Source organism: Tupaia chinensis, unplaced genomic scaffold, assembly GCF_000334495.1.
Source record: "Tupaia chinensis unplaced genomic scaffold, TupChi_1.0 Scaffold000426_1, whole genome shotgun sequence".
NCBI lineage: Eukaryota > Metazoa > Chordata > Mammalia > Scandentia > Tupaiidae > Tupaia > Tupaia belangeri.
The window spans coordinates 3,293,146-3,309,712 of record NW_006159931.1 but is presented as its reverse complement, the minus strand read 5'-3'; the positions used below and the strand labels follow the sequence as shown (position 1 = coordinate 3,309,712).

Sequence of the window (16,567 nt, the reverse complement as noted above, 5' to 3'; positions counted from 1 at the left end):
TGAATACGCTTGTGTCTGATGACACGTTTTTACACTTAGGGCTTTCAGACAGGAGCAGCAGCAGCAGTTTTTCAATTTCTCCCACAACCGACAGGCAGCAACCACACACAAAATCCAATCATTGGACACCACTGACAAGGAAATCGGGTCACCAGAAACCCCCCCCAAACCCAGCACAAGCCCAGGGCTAACAGGCAGGGTGAATCGCCCACAGCCACAGACTGGAACGGCAGCGCTGGGGGAGGGCGCGGGTCTGCCAGGGCGACAGCAGTCCAGCTATGGAGGAAGCAGCGCTGGAGAGCAAGCCAGAGGCAGACCCAAACACCTGAGGGGCTGTCTGGAAAGAGTCCGTCGTCCACAGCAGGAGTGAGGGACCGAGGAAGGTACGGAAGTTAATGGTGACTGCATTAAGACGACTTCATCGACCAGTCTAACAGATACAGGGGGTGGAAAGAACAAGGGGTTTCAGAAAAAAAAAAAAAACACAAGTTCGGTGGGCCTTCACAGCAACCAGTAGGAGTTCTAGCATGAACTAGGGCTGGCCCCAGGGCCTGGTGAAGGGGCTTGGATTCCACATGGCTGACCACGTGAACTGAATTCTGACCCTGGCAGCTGCGAAAATACACCAGGCATGGGCACGTATGGTGCTCGAAACTCCAACGGGACAGGTGAATGGGAGAGGGACTGCAGCATGACCACTCCCCAGAAGGTGCTTCCTGCCTCGCCCTCTTTCTCTGTCTCACGCTGGAGAGGACTCATGACTTCTGGCCAAGAAAGAAAGAAAGAGAGAGAGAAAGAAAGAGAGAGAGAGAAAGGAAAGAAGAAGGAACGAAAGAAAGAAAAGAATATGAACCTAAACACCCAAGCTAATGAGATAAAGTCTAAGCAGCAGCAAGATGAAGAGAAGAAAACAAACTACAAACCACAATACCAAAATGTGAGGGTGGGGGGGGGGGGGGTGGACGTAATAAAGAAAAGATGGACCGTCCAGAAAAGATGGACCGTCCAGGAGGTGGAGATGGGACCTCCTTGGTCGAGCGTGAAGACATCGGGACCAGCAGATGGCACAGCGGTTCCACCACTGGACTCCCACAGGGCTGACTGCAGTTGGAGTCCCAGACTCTGATGGCTTGAAACTCACACGGGGCACATGTGCGTGTGTGCCCATGCTCTCAGGAGATTGGAGACAGGACGGCGGAGTGCTCATGGTGGGGGGAGGGCCTCGCTTTCGCTCTCACCATGTGTCTCGAGCACACATGCCCTAAAGGCAAAAAATAAAAAATAAAAAAAAAACTCAAAAAAAAAAAAAAAGAAGAAGAAAATATCATAGTCAATGAAAACAAAATATGCCTGCTGAAAAACATAACAGGTTGGTGGGCCAGGAGGTGGCGTGGTGGTTAAGGCGCTGGACACTCCCACATGGCTGATCGTGGTTTGAGGCCCAGACCTGGTGGCTTACTTTCTCACTTTCCTTCTCTCTGTGTCTGTCTCTGGTCAAATGAAAATAAATTAATGAATAAATAAAAGTAAATAAATAGTTTTTTAAAACATATATGTAAGAGGTTGGTAAATAAAATGAGGTTTGGGAATCTGGAATAAATGTATTTGATGTCTTAGGACAAAAATCAGATTGTAACAAGAAACACATGGGAGTACAAAAATGAGACCAAATTAAGTAGTGAAGACAAGACACAGCAGTAGCCTGAACTACGAGTAAGAAAGGGAACGGACATTAAGTCGTTTTTACAGAGCAGGCCTGGTCACGGTCCCTGCATACACGGCTGATCCTCACAAAAACTCTGAGATATGCTCTCCATTCTACAAACGAAGAAATTCAAGTTACATGAAATTAACTAATTTGCCCATGGCAATACAGAATAATTAATAGATTTGAAAACTGGTCTGTATGCAGAGAAGGAATATTAGAAAAAGTTGAAAACACAAAGCAGAAAAGGAAGGTTAAATGAAGGAGCAAAATCTCAGGAGCGCTTGACAAGGTTATTATTTTAAATAGAAATTTTTACCAAAAGACAAATTATGCTACTTCAGAGAACCTTTGAGTTCAAAGACGAATCAAGTGTAACTCTGAATGCATTTATTGGAAATAGACTTATTTTTGAAGTAATCTAATAGAGAATATTATCTCCCTTCTGTACGCCTTGTATGTGTGTGGGGGGGGGGGCATCTTCAAAAATTTCATGAAAAATGTGTATTATGAGAAATTAAGCATAGACTTCAAAACTGCTTGCACCAAAATGAACTTGTACTTCAATACCATTTTTCAACTACATACTTTGGTATAAGAGGGGACTTTGAAAAGTTCATTAAAAATGCAAGCGAAAAGACCAGCAAGTGGTATAATGGTTAAGGCACTGGACTCCCATATGGCTGAGTGTGATTCGAATCCCAGATCTGGCAGCTTGAAACTCATCACTCCAGGTCCCTGTGCACGTGCACCCAAAACCCCAAGAGGAAAATGAAGAGATCGCAGAGTGACCATCCCCCTGGGAGGTGATTTCTCACTTTCCCTCTCACTGTTTCCCTCCAGCGAATTCAAGGCCCTAGCACAAAAACCTTTTTAAAAAAAAGAGAGAGAGAGAGAGAGAGAAAAGAAAATGCAAATAAAATACCATTTTATTTTGGTGCCCCAAAAAAAAAAGTTTGAAATCCATGCATAGTTTTTCATGGCTGAATTACAATGAGCAATTTTGATGAAGTCTGCGAAGACCCCTTGCATCTAGGACCGTCTGGACATCTGCTATGGAGCCTGGAAGTATTCAAGTAGGGAGACAGAAGCTTTATCAGCACAGGGCAGTGAGCACAAGGGCAAGGGCAGAAGCAGCTTGCAGGAACTCCAGTAACAGGACTAAACCCCTCCCTTCAGACTTCTCATCTACAACGGGAGAAAACACCTCCCCGCACAATGTGAGTTGAGAGCCAGGTATTCAACAAAGTTTCCCGAGTCCCTTAATATTAAAAGTCAACTGTCTGTAAACTGCAGACTATTTTTTTTTTTTTTTAGTTTTGCCATAGGTCTCAGGCACTCACCAAAGAGACAGAGAGAAAGAAAGAAAAAGTGAGAAATCACCCCCAGGAAGGAAGGCCACACTGCAATCCCTTTTCCTCCATTCTCCTCTTGGAATTTTGGGCACCTACAGGAGCCCAGTGTGTTTTTCAAGCAACCAGGTCCAGGACTTGAACCACAGAGTTGGCTACGTGGGCTCTAGTCACCTTAACTACCACGTTATCCAGTTGGCTAGACGTTTTTAAATATAAAATAGAATATAAGAACTTCTACATTGAGGGGGACGGCAGGGTGCTGGCTCCGACATGGCCAACTACAGTCCAAGTCCTGGATCTGGAGGTTTGCTTTCTCACTTTCCCCCTCTATCTCCCACTCTGTTCCTCTCTGGTCAAATTTTAAAATAGATAAAGTTAAATAAAATAATTCTTTAAAAAAAATTTCCATATTAAAAATCGAGGAATATACTCCCAATTGCTAATAGTGGTTATTTTCTGGTGTAAGAACACAGTGGCTCACATGATATAAATAACATTGAGGGACTAGCAGTTGGTGTAATGGCTATGTCACTGGACTCCCATGTAGTTGACCGTGGTTCGAGTCCCAGACCTGGTGGCTTAAACTCAGCTGGACACTTGTGCGTGCATGCCCAAGTTCCCGAGAGGAGAATGGAGGAGAAGGGATTGCAGCGTTGCCGCTTGGCCAACCCCCCCAACCCGGGGGGGGGGGGGCTTCTTGCTGTCTCTTTCTGGCAAGTGCACATGCCCTATAACTGAAACCTCTCCACCGAAACAAAAAAAAAATTGAAATTTCTTAGGGCAAGCATAGTTTGCAATAACAGAAAAATAATCAAGATGAAGACAAACAGATGACATTAACCCTTACGAAAACTTTCGACATCAAAATAGTAACTTCCCTGAAATTACCATGAAAACAAATGAAAAATGAAATGAAAAATCAATCAACTGCACACCTATCAACCATGTAAATTAAAGTCGCCATTTAATTATTTTTTAATCGCCAGAGAGCACATGTACTCATCAGAGAGAGACAGAGAGAGGGAGAGGGAGAAACCATCCTCCAAAGAGGCATGGCTGCGCTGCAAATCCTTCCCCTCTGCTCCACCCTGTTGGCATTTGGAGGGACACAGGCACGGATACCCACCCACACGTTTTACAAGCCAGTGGGGCCAAGGTGTGCAGCATGTGGCAGGCCACATGGGATCCAGCTGCCCTAACCACCAGACACGAGCACGCCCCGGTAACTGAACTTAACAGGTACTGACATTTCCCACGAGTTCCAGTGAAGAGCACACACAGGTTTAAGTAAACGGCACGGCAGGTCGCTCTGTGCAAACATCCGCACCGCATTGCAGGTAAGCTGCAGGTCGGCCAGCAGAGACGGCCTTCCTCACCAAAACTGGTGAGACAACCTTGAGAAGGCACAGCTCTCCCGCTGTCCAGGCTGGGTGACCTTTTTCCTTTCATTTGGTGTTGTTTTTTTTTTTTTAAAACAGCAATGAGGTGGCGACTCCCACTAATCCAGTACTATCCATTTAATCAAAGAATGACGCTCATCATTGTAAGCTGCATGTAAATCACCAAACACTAGCACTTTCATCTTCGGGACGCTGACGTGTGGATAAGCACAGATGACAGATACAACAGATTTAATGAATTCCACAGTCAAGAGTGTCGCTGTCCTGGCAGACGTGCTAGAAAAACCACTGCATCCATATCGAGCTCATACACCAGACCAGCTTTCAGTGTATTTCGGTGTGGCCTCCCCCCCTGTGCAACCGCCCTCTGTCTTCCAGCTCACCTCCCCTCCAGGGGCTCCGGAAACACCCAGCTGCAACGCAGACAGGTGGCAGAGACGGCCTTGGTAAAGCCACTTGGATAATTAGGAACACAGGTAAAGACCGGCAGCAGCCCGGGAGCAGCCCAGGAGCAGCCCACCAGCACAGGTGGGAAGGACGCAGCCTCAGAGCTGGCCACTCACCAAGCGCAACGGGCAGCACACCTACTGGCCAGGCTCGGGGCTGAGGGACCTGCACCATCCGGGTCTGAGCCACATGCTTAGGAAAAAGGGCGATGTTTTACAGAGTGCTGGGCCAGCCTACGGTGTGGTGGTGAAGGAGGCTGGATCCCACAGAGCAAACCACACAGTTCGAGTCCAAGCGTGTGTGGCCGGCGCGTTGCCCATGGGGTGCTTTCACTGTCTCTCCACCCACCCCTCTCCCCAACCCTCTGTACCCTGTGAGTGGATGTGCTCTCTGGTCATTTTCTTTAAAAGTGCATGAAACATTAAAAGGCAGCTCAGTGATATAAACTGAAGAGTAGAAAGACCAGCATAAGCCTTCCTCCTTCCCAACAAGCCAGAAACTAGTCCCATCTTTGGGCCTGTCTGCACATACCTCCTGAATCTAGAGGATTTAACCCTCAATGCGACATACACCACACAGATGCAGTTACTGTTCAGGGTGTGTCACTGCACCACAGGGGGGTGCGAGAGAGAAAGTGGAATCAGAGCCAAGTTAATGGGGTGGCCACACTTCACCATCAACCTTCCTCGACCCCTCTAAGGAATTCCAAAGTCTCCTCCTTTAAAGCAATTCACACCGTCTTAGCAACCAAAATCCACTCCTCCAACTGAACCACCAGGCTTCACTTCAAACCCATTAAGAGGTGGGGGCGGGTCATCTGCGGGTTTCACAGAGCCTCCTTCAGCGTCTTTCTGGGAGACATAAATGCCATTCCACTCTTCTCCTTCTCAACCCTCTGAGTGAGCTTTTGACTGCTATGTGTTTCATTTTCCATCTCAACAAGTATAACCCAGGAATGGCTGAAAAATGAAAATAATACAGGGGGTCAGCTTCTCCAGGGGCTCCAGGTAGAAAAATCAGTCTATGCAGAAAGTCATTTAGACCAAGTGCCACCTAGTGGCAAGTGCTAGGTATTACTAAATCACTCAAGTCCCCTTCGTTCACCCAGCGGGCAGCATTCTGGCAGGGCAGTAGGCCCCTAATTAAGCAAGATAAGAAAAGCACAGCTCCTGTCCTTACAGAGCTCGCTCACAGATTAGACAGATAATACGAACGAGTGTATGTAACTGCAGAACGATGCTAAGTGTTACAGCAGAAGTAGGTAAAGTAGTAAGTATCCAGCCTTTACTAAAAACCTAAAATAAGGGCCGGCAGGTGGCGTGGTGGTTAAGGGCGCTGGACTCCCACATGGCCGACCACGGTTCAAGTCTCGGACCTGGTGGCTTGCTTTCTCACTTTCACCCCTCTCTCTCACTCTGTCCCTAGCTGGTCAAATTAAAATAAATAAGTAAATAAATAAATAAATAAATAAAGTAGGGGCCGGCAAGTGCCATGGTGGTTAAAGGCGCTGGACTCCCACATGGCCGACCACGGTTCAAGTCTCGGACCTGGTGGCTTGCTTTCTCACTCCTCCTGTCTCTCTCTCTCTCTCTCTCTCTGTCTCTCTCTGATCAAACTGAAAAATAATAATGATAAAAATAATAAATAAAATTAAATAATTCTTTAAGAATAAATAAAGTTAGCATTCAAGGTCCTCCCAAGAGACCCTCAACTACCTCTCCAGCTTCATTCCCCACTACTTCTTACCCATTCACCTTTTCTAGGGACTCCCCTCCAACTGGAGAGAGTACTGGGACCAGACACCTGTTTCAGCACTTGGCACTCTCTCCCTTACAGTAGTTGTTTGTGGACCTTCCACTAAACCGTGAGCTTCAACAAACTGTCTTAGCCATCTTTAAAGGACCAGCACACAGCAACACCTTGTAAGCGCTCAGCAGCCGTTTCTTTAATAAACAGTTATTAAACCCATAGGAAAGCATGGTTATGTTCCTTGTTTTTCTTAACTCTTCCTTCATGCCTTCATGACAAAGTGTCCGCTGAATCCGGTTGGTACATGGATTAAGAACTCTGTGCAGAACTATGCAATTTTTTGCATGAAAAAATTCTCTCATACACAAGCCAAAAAAATGAATTGAGGGACCAGCAGTTGGCGTAATGGCTGTGTCACTGGACTCCCATGTAGTGTGGACTGTGGTTCGAGTCCTGGACCCGGTGGCTTAAACTCACGCCAGGCATGCATGCGTGCGTGTGTTTAAGATCCCGAGAGGAGAGAAGAGGAGAAGGGATTGCGGCGTGGCCATCCGCTCTGAGGGCTGATTTCTCCCTTTCTGTCTCTGTCTCTCTCTGTCTTTCTGGCGAATGCACATGCCCTATAGCAAAAACCTCTCCAAAAAACAAACAAACAAACAAAAAGAACTAAAAAGGTGTGCTGGCAAAATAAGGCATGCTCTCAGTGGGCCTGCAGATCTCCAAAAGGGTTAGTAAGTGCCTTTGTTCAAATTGTGCAAACTTGTCTAAGTTAGTATGCTCGGGAGCAAATTAAACTAGACCCAAAATAAATACTTCATAGTACTCTTAAAAACTGACAAACTTTGGGGGCTGGCAGGTAGCGTGGTGGTTAAGGGTGCTGGGCTCCCACGTGTCCCACTGCGGTTCAAGTCCTGGACCTGATGGCTTGCTTTCTCATTTTCCCTCCCTCTCTCTCTGTCCCTCTCTGGTCAAATTAAAATAAAGTTAAAATAATTCTAAAAGAAAAAAAAAAGCTACAAACTTGGTTCTATACTTTATAAGGTAACAATACAGATTTTGGGGGGGACAGGGGGATGGTTTTGTTGCTGGAGGGCATGTGCACTCCCCAGGGAAAGACAGACAGAGGGGAAGGGAGAAAGCACCCGGTGAGGATGGGTGGGTAACACCACAACTGCTTCCCCTCTGCTTTTCCATCCTGCTGGAATTTGGGAGACACGCACGCACACCCAGCCACCAGCGTGTTTCTCAAGCTGTCAGGTCTGGGACTCGAACTTCAGGGTCGGCCATACCACAGAGCCGGCCCGATACTGCAGTCCTATAAGAAAATATTTACCACGTATATAGAAACAAAACAAGTTCCAAGAGTGATAAACTTTTTATGAAACACTCTTCTTACAATTCCGATCATCTCCCGGTTAACAATGCACTACTAGACATTGGCCCGGAGGACAAGTTCACGTATGGGGACAGATGGGACTGTGGGAGGAGACTTAGAAAGTGAGGGTCACCTGACTTCCTAGCATACACCACTTCCCATCCAACGGGTACAGCAATTTCACTGCGAGGCCTTTGCAACTCAGGATGCCCCAGAAGCGGTGTTTTCTAGCTTTTCCTTCTGCCAAATTAAAACAGTGTAGATGGTTCTGAGACTGCCATGAACCTCACCGATCGCTCTGCACTGGTGCACAGCACACTCACGCATTCACAGTCTCTGTCCGCACCCCAGCAGTCTGTCTGTAAGCTGGGAAATGCACTCGGCTTTCTAGAACACCAGGGTATCATTTCATTCCCTGAAGCCAGGCCTCATGAGGCATAAGCAACACGGCGAAGCTCCGCCGGGTCTCAGAGGCATCAGGATGGCGGGCAGGGCAGTGAGAGATGGTAGCAGCTGGGCATTCCACATTCCTCCATCTTTACAGCTGTCCAAGCAGAGGAGGGAGCAGTAAGAAGTGGACCCCGAAAGCCGGGGGTAGCTCAATGACATCCGTGGTCGAACAGTAACGCACCAACCATGTCTGCTCAAAACGCCAAAGCACACACTCCGAGGGTTGTGGGCCGCACACACTCCGAGGGTTGCGGGCCTCCGCACCACACACTGCTGCCTTCCTCGAACGAGCCCCAGGCTGCGGTACGAAGACTCCATCGTGGGGCCAGCAGGTGGTCAGGGAGCTGGACACTACACGGCCGCCTCTATAGTTCAAGTCCTGGATGCGGCAGCTTAGAAAACACACCAGGCACGTGTGCATGTGTGCCCAAAATCCCAAGAAGGGACTGTGGCATAGCTATCCCCACTGGGGAGTGACTTCTCACCTTCTCTATCTCTCCTTCCTACGGCAAGTATTTAAAAAAAAGCTTCATCTTGGGACCAGCAGGTGGCATGGTAGTTAAGGACGCTGGACACCCACATGGCCATCTGTCCCTCTCAAGTCAGATTAAAATAAATTAATTAATGCAATTAAATAAGATAATGCTTTTTTAAAAAGTTCATCTTAAATCCTGCCTGTGAAAGGTTATTAGAAAAAACTATTATAGCAATTAAATAATTGAATACAGTTCTTTACTATTTATAAATCACTTAACCCATACATTGCTTTATTTATCTTTATAATGACATAATTTCATATTTTACATTACTTGATAGTCACGACATGGTAGATAAATACATGAAAACTATTATTCCCTAGTTTATAAAGGTAGACCCAAAAGCTTGGAGAAATGACCTGTAAGTAGTCTGCCCATGAAACCTGAGTCTTATAGACGAACAAGTGATTGGGTTCTACAGCATGGATCAAAAAGAAGCAGCCTGTAGTGTTCTAATGTTTCATGCGCCTCCCTGCACATCTAAATTCTTAGCAGACTTTTAAAAAGTGGAGCCTTGGGACCAGCCAGGTGGCAGGGGGTTAGGAAAGGTGGATCCCGCATGGCCAGCGGTGTGGTGTGAGTCCTGGACAAACACATCAGGGACAAACACCTGCCCAAAATCCCACAAGGAGAATGAAGAAGGGACTGCAGCCTGGTCATGCCCCCTGGAGGGTGCTTTCTCGCTTTTCCTCCCTCTGCCTCCAGTGAGCACACACATCCTACCGCAAATTTAAATAAACACCTGACAGCCAACAATATAAAAAACAAAATGTGAAATTTAAGCTTGTCAGGCTTTTGTTTCGTTTTGTTTTGCTTTGGGGGGAGAATTTTGCTATAGGGCTCATGTGCTCACTAGAGAGACAAAAAGCAAAAATTCACCTCTCCCAAAGGGGATGGCCACGCCACAATCCCACAATTTTCCTCCATTCTCCTCTTGAGATTTTGGGTGGGAACGCGTGTAAACATACGTGCCCAGTGTGAGTTTCAAGCCACCAGGTCTAGGACTCAAACTGCAGCCAGCCACATGGGAGTCCAGCAACATAACCATCACACCATCTGCTGGTCCCAAAGTTCATCAGTTTTGTACAAACGATTATAGTTCTTAAAAATCCCATTTTAATTTTTGCTAGAGGTGCGTGTGCTCATGGCGTGTGGGGCAGGAATAGACAGAGCTGGGCGAAGTGAGAAGTAGCCCTCGCCGCGGATGGTCATGCCAGTCCCTTCCCCTCCATTTCTCCTTTTCTGAGCTTCTGGGCATGCACATGCACCGAGCTTTCAACCCACAGGACCAGGGACTGAAACCACGCCATCGGTCACATGTGAGCTGGTCATCTTAACTACCACACACTGGCTGGCACTGCAGTATTTTCTAACAATCCAAAGAAAAGCTTTTGCCTAAGGGCCTTACTATAATGTTCTCTGGGGCTATGAGACTGTCATGGCTGAAAACATCCATTCCTCCGGATACTTCAGTTACTCCCTACAGGAACAAAGTCAAATACACCCAGCCCTCTGCAACTGCAGGTTACTATAGAATTCAATCAAGGGTGGATCAAAATATCCAGGGAAAGGGAACCAGCAGTTAGTGGAACGGCTATGTCGCTGGACTCCCATGTAGTTGACCGCGGTTTGCGTCCCGGACCCGGTGGCTTAAAACTCACGCTGGGTGCGTGTGCATGCGTGCCCAAGATCCCGAGAGGAGAATGGAGAAGGGATTGCGGTGTGACCATCCCCCCTGGGGGGTGATTTCTCTTTTTGTCTCTCTGTCACTCTCTGTCTGGCGAGCGCAGGCACCCTATAGCGAAAACCTCTGCAAAAAAAAAAAAAAAAAAAATCAGGGGAAAAAAGGGCACCATCCGCACTGAACTGCAGACGTTTTTCCTTGTTATTACTCCCTAAACAATACACTGCAACTACTGACAAAGCGCTTACACTGGGGTCAGCCCACAGCCTAGAGGTCAAGGGAGCTGGATCCCACAGGGGCAGTCACGGGGCTTGAACACCTGCCCCAGCGGCTTGAAAAGCATACTGGCTGTGTGTGCCTGCCCCATCTCCTGACAGAGGGAGAAATGGAGGAGAAAGAGACTGCAGTGTCATCATACCTGGTGGTGGTGTGGGGGGTACCTCCTCCCTCTCCCTTTCTCCGTCCCTCTCTGACAAGTGCACACACCCTCTGGCAATGAGATAAAGCACTTGAATTGTATTAGATCTTCGAAGTCATCTAGAGATGATTTAAAGTGTATGGGAGGGTGTGCACAGGATACACACAGAACGACACCGTTTCAGACAAGGCGCTTGAGCAATCGCAGATTGTGACATCCACGAGGGACGAAGGGGGACACCAACTGGGTTTGTGGTCTTTGGGACCAGGCAGGCGTGTGGTCATGAAACCAGCTCCCACAGACGCCAAGACAAACAGACAAGGGGATTTGTAGAGGCAGGATCAGCAGATGGCGTAATGGTTACGTCGCTGGACTCCCACATAGTTGACCATGGTTCGAATCCCAGATCCAGTGGCTTAAAACTCACGCCGGGTGTACCTGTGTGTATGCCCCCAAAATCCTAAGAGGAAAATAAATAAGGGACTGAAGAATGTCTATCACTCTGGAGGGTGATTTCTCGCTTTGTCTCTCCGGCGAGTGCACACACCCTATAGCAAAAATCTCTCTTTAAAAAAAAGGGGGGGAGAGGGAACCAGCAGTTATCGTAATGGCTATGTCACTGGACTCCCACATAGTCGACCGCAGTTCGTGTCCCGGACCCAGTGGCTTAAAACTCACGCCGGACGCGTGTGCATGCGTGCCCAAGATCCCGAGAGGAGAATGGAGGAGAAGGGATTGCGGCGTGACCATCCCCCCTGGGGGGTGATTTCTCGCTTTCTGTCTCTATGTCTCTCTCTGTCTGTCTGGCGAGCGCACGCGCCCTACAGTGAAAATCTCTCCAAAAAAAAAAGGGGGGGGGATGGAATTAAAAGTTTATTTTTGAGACAAAAATGGTGAAAATCCATTTCTCATAATGAGCACTTTCCATGAACTCAATGAAGACACCACGTACACACACACACACACACACGTACACAAATACACAGAGGGAGAAGGAAGCGGCTATGAAGATAGACGTAAGATGCTGCCTACATAACCAGGTTGCATCAGGTTTCAAAGTTCTAGGACTTTGGGAAAGTCGTGATGTATTTTTCTATCAGCACTCAACACCAGACTTTTTTCTATGCAAAGAAGTGTCAGGACTTTCCAGACAACCCAATACTGTGAGTCTCCTGTTCAAAAAATATTCTTGCTGAGCATTATGTGCTAGATACTCTTCTAAGAACATATAAATGATTAAGGAAAAAAAATGATATTTGCACCAAGGAACTAACAAGCATTTGGGTGTGACAGATAATTACAATATTACAACTCAGAATCACACTTTCAAGAGAATTATATTGGGCCTTTAATAATACACAGCAGAACCCAGCCTGTGAATCCAGTTAGACAATCTCCCGCCCTGAGTCTTGAATAATAATCTACTAAGTACCAGGACGGGTCATGTCCAAGGAGGCATGCGAACCAGGAAACTCCAAGTTCTTAAACTCGGCTGAGCGCTGAATGTGAAGGGAGAGAAACAGCGAGCAACCCAGTTGCAGAAGACGTAAATGGAACAGACGACTCGATATGCCAGACTCGCAAACTGTTTTGAGCATGTGCTAGGTGCCAGGAGTTCTGCTAAGAGCTTTCATACATTATCTCATTTAAACCTCTAAATAACCCACTGAGGCAGAAATAATGATTCTGCGACTGACAGAAAAGGCAAGGAGAAATGAACTTGATGACGGCGCAGAGGTTTTAAGTGGCAGAGACAGAACTGGAATCCAGTTAGGATGAAATCTTACGTGGTAAGCTCGTAACCCTCCACTCTGCTGCCTCTCTTAATGAAGGCTGCTAGGGGGAGCCATTGAAAGGTTTTTAAACCAAGGAGTGATGTGATCAGATTTGCTCTTTAGAAAGACTGCTTTGCAAACTGTGGACTCCAGATGAAGGGGGTGAGTCTAGAAGCAGGAGGAGGCTCCATCTCTGTCTGCAGTAATCCAGGTAGGCATGTGTGCGTGAACTGTGGCCCCAAGGACCAAGGAGACAGCTTCAGAGCTGCACGCAGGACGGAAAACTTGAGAGTGCTGAAGGAGTACATGTAAAGGGTGAGTGAGAGGGAGGGATCCAGAATGCTGGCTTGGGAAACAGGATGGGATAAGATATCAAATACCAGGGGCCAGCAGGTAGTGGCTAGGGGCACCGAACTCCCACATGGCCGACCACGGTTCAAGTCCCAGACCTGGTAGCTTGTTTTCTCATTTGTCTCTCTCTCTCTCTCTAGCTCTGTCCCTCTCTGGCCAAATTAAGATAAATAAAGTTAAATAAAATAATTATTTTAAAAATTTTTTTAAAGATACCTACCAGAAATAAAGAATCAACAGGCTTCATCTATTCCCTAACTATCCAGCGTGCCCCCAAAATGGGATGGATGCTTAAGAGTCAATTCTGAACCGAGTCCTGGTTGTTAGAAAATATTCTTCAGAGCAAATGACATTACTGTTAGCAGATCTGGCCGAGAATCCAGTGAAAGCATGTTAAACTACCATTTCACTGCTACTACATGCAGAAAACACATGGAGAGAGGACAGGCATCCCATAATCTTACAATGTATTATTACATCAGAGTTTGACAGATCTTCAATCTTTTACACAACATCCGCTCTCTCTCACACACGCGCGTGCGCACACTCGCCACACTGTAATTTGTTTAACATGTCCCTGAGTTTATAGGGATAAAAAGATGTATCTATTTTATTACCTAAGCTATTATCCACATTTGGGGTTTTTTCCATCCTACTATCACTCCTGTGACTTGCCAAGAACATAGTTCGTAACCTCCTGCTAGACTTCCTATAAAATATGACCTAGTTCACGTTAGCTGAGTCCAGGGGCAATTCCTAGACCGTAGCCACGCCTCTTACCCGAGGACACTGCAGACCCTGCGGCACAGCCATACTGAGCAGATGTGGCATGTTACTACGATTCCCAAGTTAGGAAAGTGGCCCAGGGGAAGCAGAGTAACTTGGAAATACTCACAAAGCCACATGCCAAAAATAACAACTTTACTCAGTCCATGAGAAAAATGCTGCCCCTAGTTGAAATAACATGAAATTTGGTATTAGGAGAAAGCTCAATGCAATATAAAGATTTAAAACCAAGTTAAGTCCTAGATCTTATTTTTTTTAAATTACTGAACACCAGCATTAAGATCCGTAATAACTTTCGAACAAAACCATTTTTTCCCTAATGCCTTACCCATCCAGGGTGCCAAAGATTAGTTAATGAATTACATCTGCCAAGAGTGCTTCCCCCCCAAACCATAGTTTCTATCCTCACCTCCTAAAAGACAGTGATAAACATCTGTTGTTAAGGGCAATAAGGTAGCTTTTTAACAAACATAACTGCTTAAGATCCAAATAAAGCCCAGTAGGACAATCTGAAAATACTGCAAGCAAGCCTCTTCAAATTTTTCCCTGAAAATACACTCTTCACACGCCCATCTGCAATATACATGGATAATACCCTGAAAGCTCTAGTAACCAATAGCCCAAATGAAAGTTTCCCAGCCACCACGACACTGTACATTCCTAAATATGCTGCTGTCTGTCATAATTAAAGACGATTGTTTTATCTGCTCACAAAATATAGGTCTTAAGCCATTTAGAAACAAAAACGCAACTCGGATTGTAAATGCACTTTTATGATGTTTGTTGTGGTCATTCTTATCTGTATCAAGTCACAGTAAAATACCTGTATTTATTTCCACTTTGCTTACATTCCAAACCAATAAACTCAAGATACCACCGCAAATTGTCACAAAAACGTGTCCATCGTGAAACCATGGTTTTCCGTTCATTAAAATTCAAGCTAATTCTAATCGAATCCTTGTAGTAAGTCTAATTACAGCCTTCAAAAGAAAAAGAAAGACGTGAACTATTTTCCCATGTATCGACAGTCCTTACGCTGGGTCCTGTATATCCTCCATCGCTAGCATTTCGTGTGGAACTTTTGTAAGTGAAGAGATGCTCAAAATGATTGTATAGGTAACACAGCTTCTGAAAGTGTGATCAACCAGGAGAAAAAAAACACAGTCCTGCAAAACACACTCAGCACAGTCATCGTGGTAAATCTACTGTAATAGTTTTTATTCCGAGCACCACAAGAATTCAGGCCATTAAAATACACTGCATCCTCCCCCCCCCACACACACACACACACACCTCCAAGCTTTATATTACCATAACAATAAGAAGTTGGGACATGTTAATATTCCTTTAACGTTAGGAAATCCCTTTAAAATAACTTCACTCAAGGCTGTAACTAGTATATTTCAACGGCACGTGATTAACATATTCCACAAGACCCTAGAAGCGGTGTTCTCGGAGCAGAAACTGCACTCTTCAGCGCGTTCCTCTTGTCACCCCCAGGGGAGTGGGACAGAAGCGTGGTCTACCTACAGGGCAAAAGACTACGCAGGTGCACAGAACCACCAAGAAAACGTCAAACATGTGGACCAACTTCCCAAGCACACCGCCTGTTCTTTTCTTTAGGAAACCGGGCTCATTGATACCATCCACTTATCTAGGTTCGATGAGAGAAGGCTGAAATGCGTCATCCAAACATCCACAAGTGTTTAACACCAAGAGTCACTCGACTCCTCACTCAGACTCCAAATGCCTGTCCATTGTGGACAGCTCAAAGTATTCTCAAACACCAAGAGAGGGGGCAAACAGAACAGACAGAAAGAAGGAAAAATACCTGGCGTCGCCTCCTCGCCTCCTGCAATGTCCCCGGCCCATCCCAGGTGGCCCAGACGCAAAGCGCCGACGGCTGCCCTTGGCCTAGGCCTTCAGAAACACCCGGCGCGGGCCGGCGGGGAGGCGCGCGGCACCACCGGGAGACCAGATCCTTTTTCCAGGGCTACTGTTTCCAAGCAAAACAATCGCGGGCCCAGAGACCGGCGACGAACCCGCAGACACTTTCAGGCCGGCAGAGGCGGGCAGAGAGGGAAGGGGCTCCCGTCCTGCCGGGGAGAGGGTGCCGTCGGGGACACCCGCACCCCCGTGCATCCTTCGGTCCCACAGCACAGCCCAGAGTCTGTCTGCACTGCGAGGCTGCAGACGGAGTCCCCGGGGCTCAGACAGCTCGGCCGCGGTGGCGGATCGACCCAGCGAGGATGGGCAGGAAACGGGGTGCAGAGCCAGTGAGCCGGTGGAAGGGTAGACAAAGCCCCTGGGGGGACCCGACCCAGCAGAAAGGTGAGAGGGGAAACAAGCCGGAAAGACAATGGGGGAAAGAACGAGTCCGCCGCGATCTGCTGGCCGGGCTGTGCAGGTCACCCGGCTGCGGGGCACAGACGGGCACAACAAAAGGGCCCCCGAGGGATGGAGCCGGGCCGCGGGGCGACTGTCGGACAAAGCGCCCGAGGCGGCGGAACAAAGGGCCGGGGGTGGCGAGTCGCGG

At 47.1% G+C, this 16,567-nt stretch overlaps 1 protein-coding gene across 6 annotated transcripts in view; it reads right to left on the bottom strand.

The window, feature by feature from the left end:
- RBPJ (recombination signal binding protein for immunoglobulin kappa J region) overlaps positions 1 to 16,567 on the bottom strand; it is a 210,925-nt gene that overhangs the window by 78,742 nt on the left and 115,616 nt on the right. Inside the window, exon 1 of one of the 6 annotated variants that reach the window (XM_006154936.3) lies at positions 15,863 to 16,538. The exons of the other annotated variants lie outside the window; for them this stretch is intronic. Within the exon in view, the coding sequence (XP_006154998.1) occupies positions 15,863 to 15,903 (41 nt within the window). The 5' untranslated portion in view covers positions 15,904 to 16,538. Of the gene's footprint in view, positions 1 to 15,862; positions 16,539 to 16,567 lie in introns of those variants that run through there. 6 annotated transcript variants of the gene reach the window in all.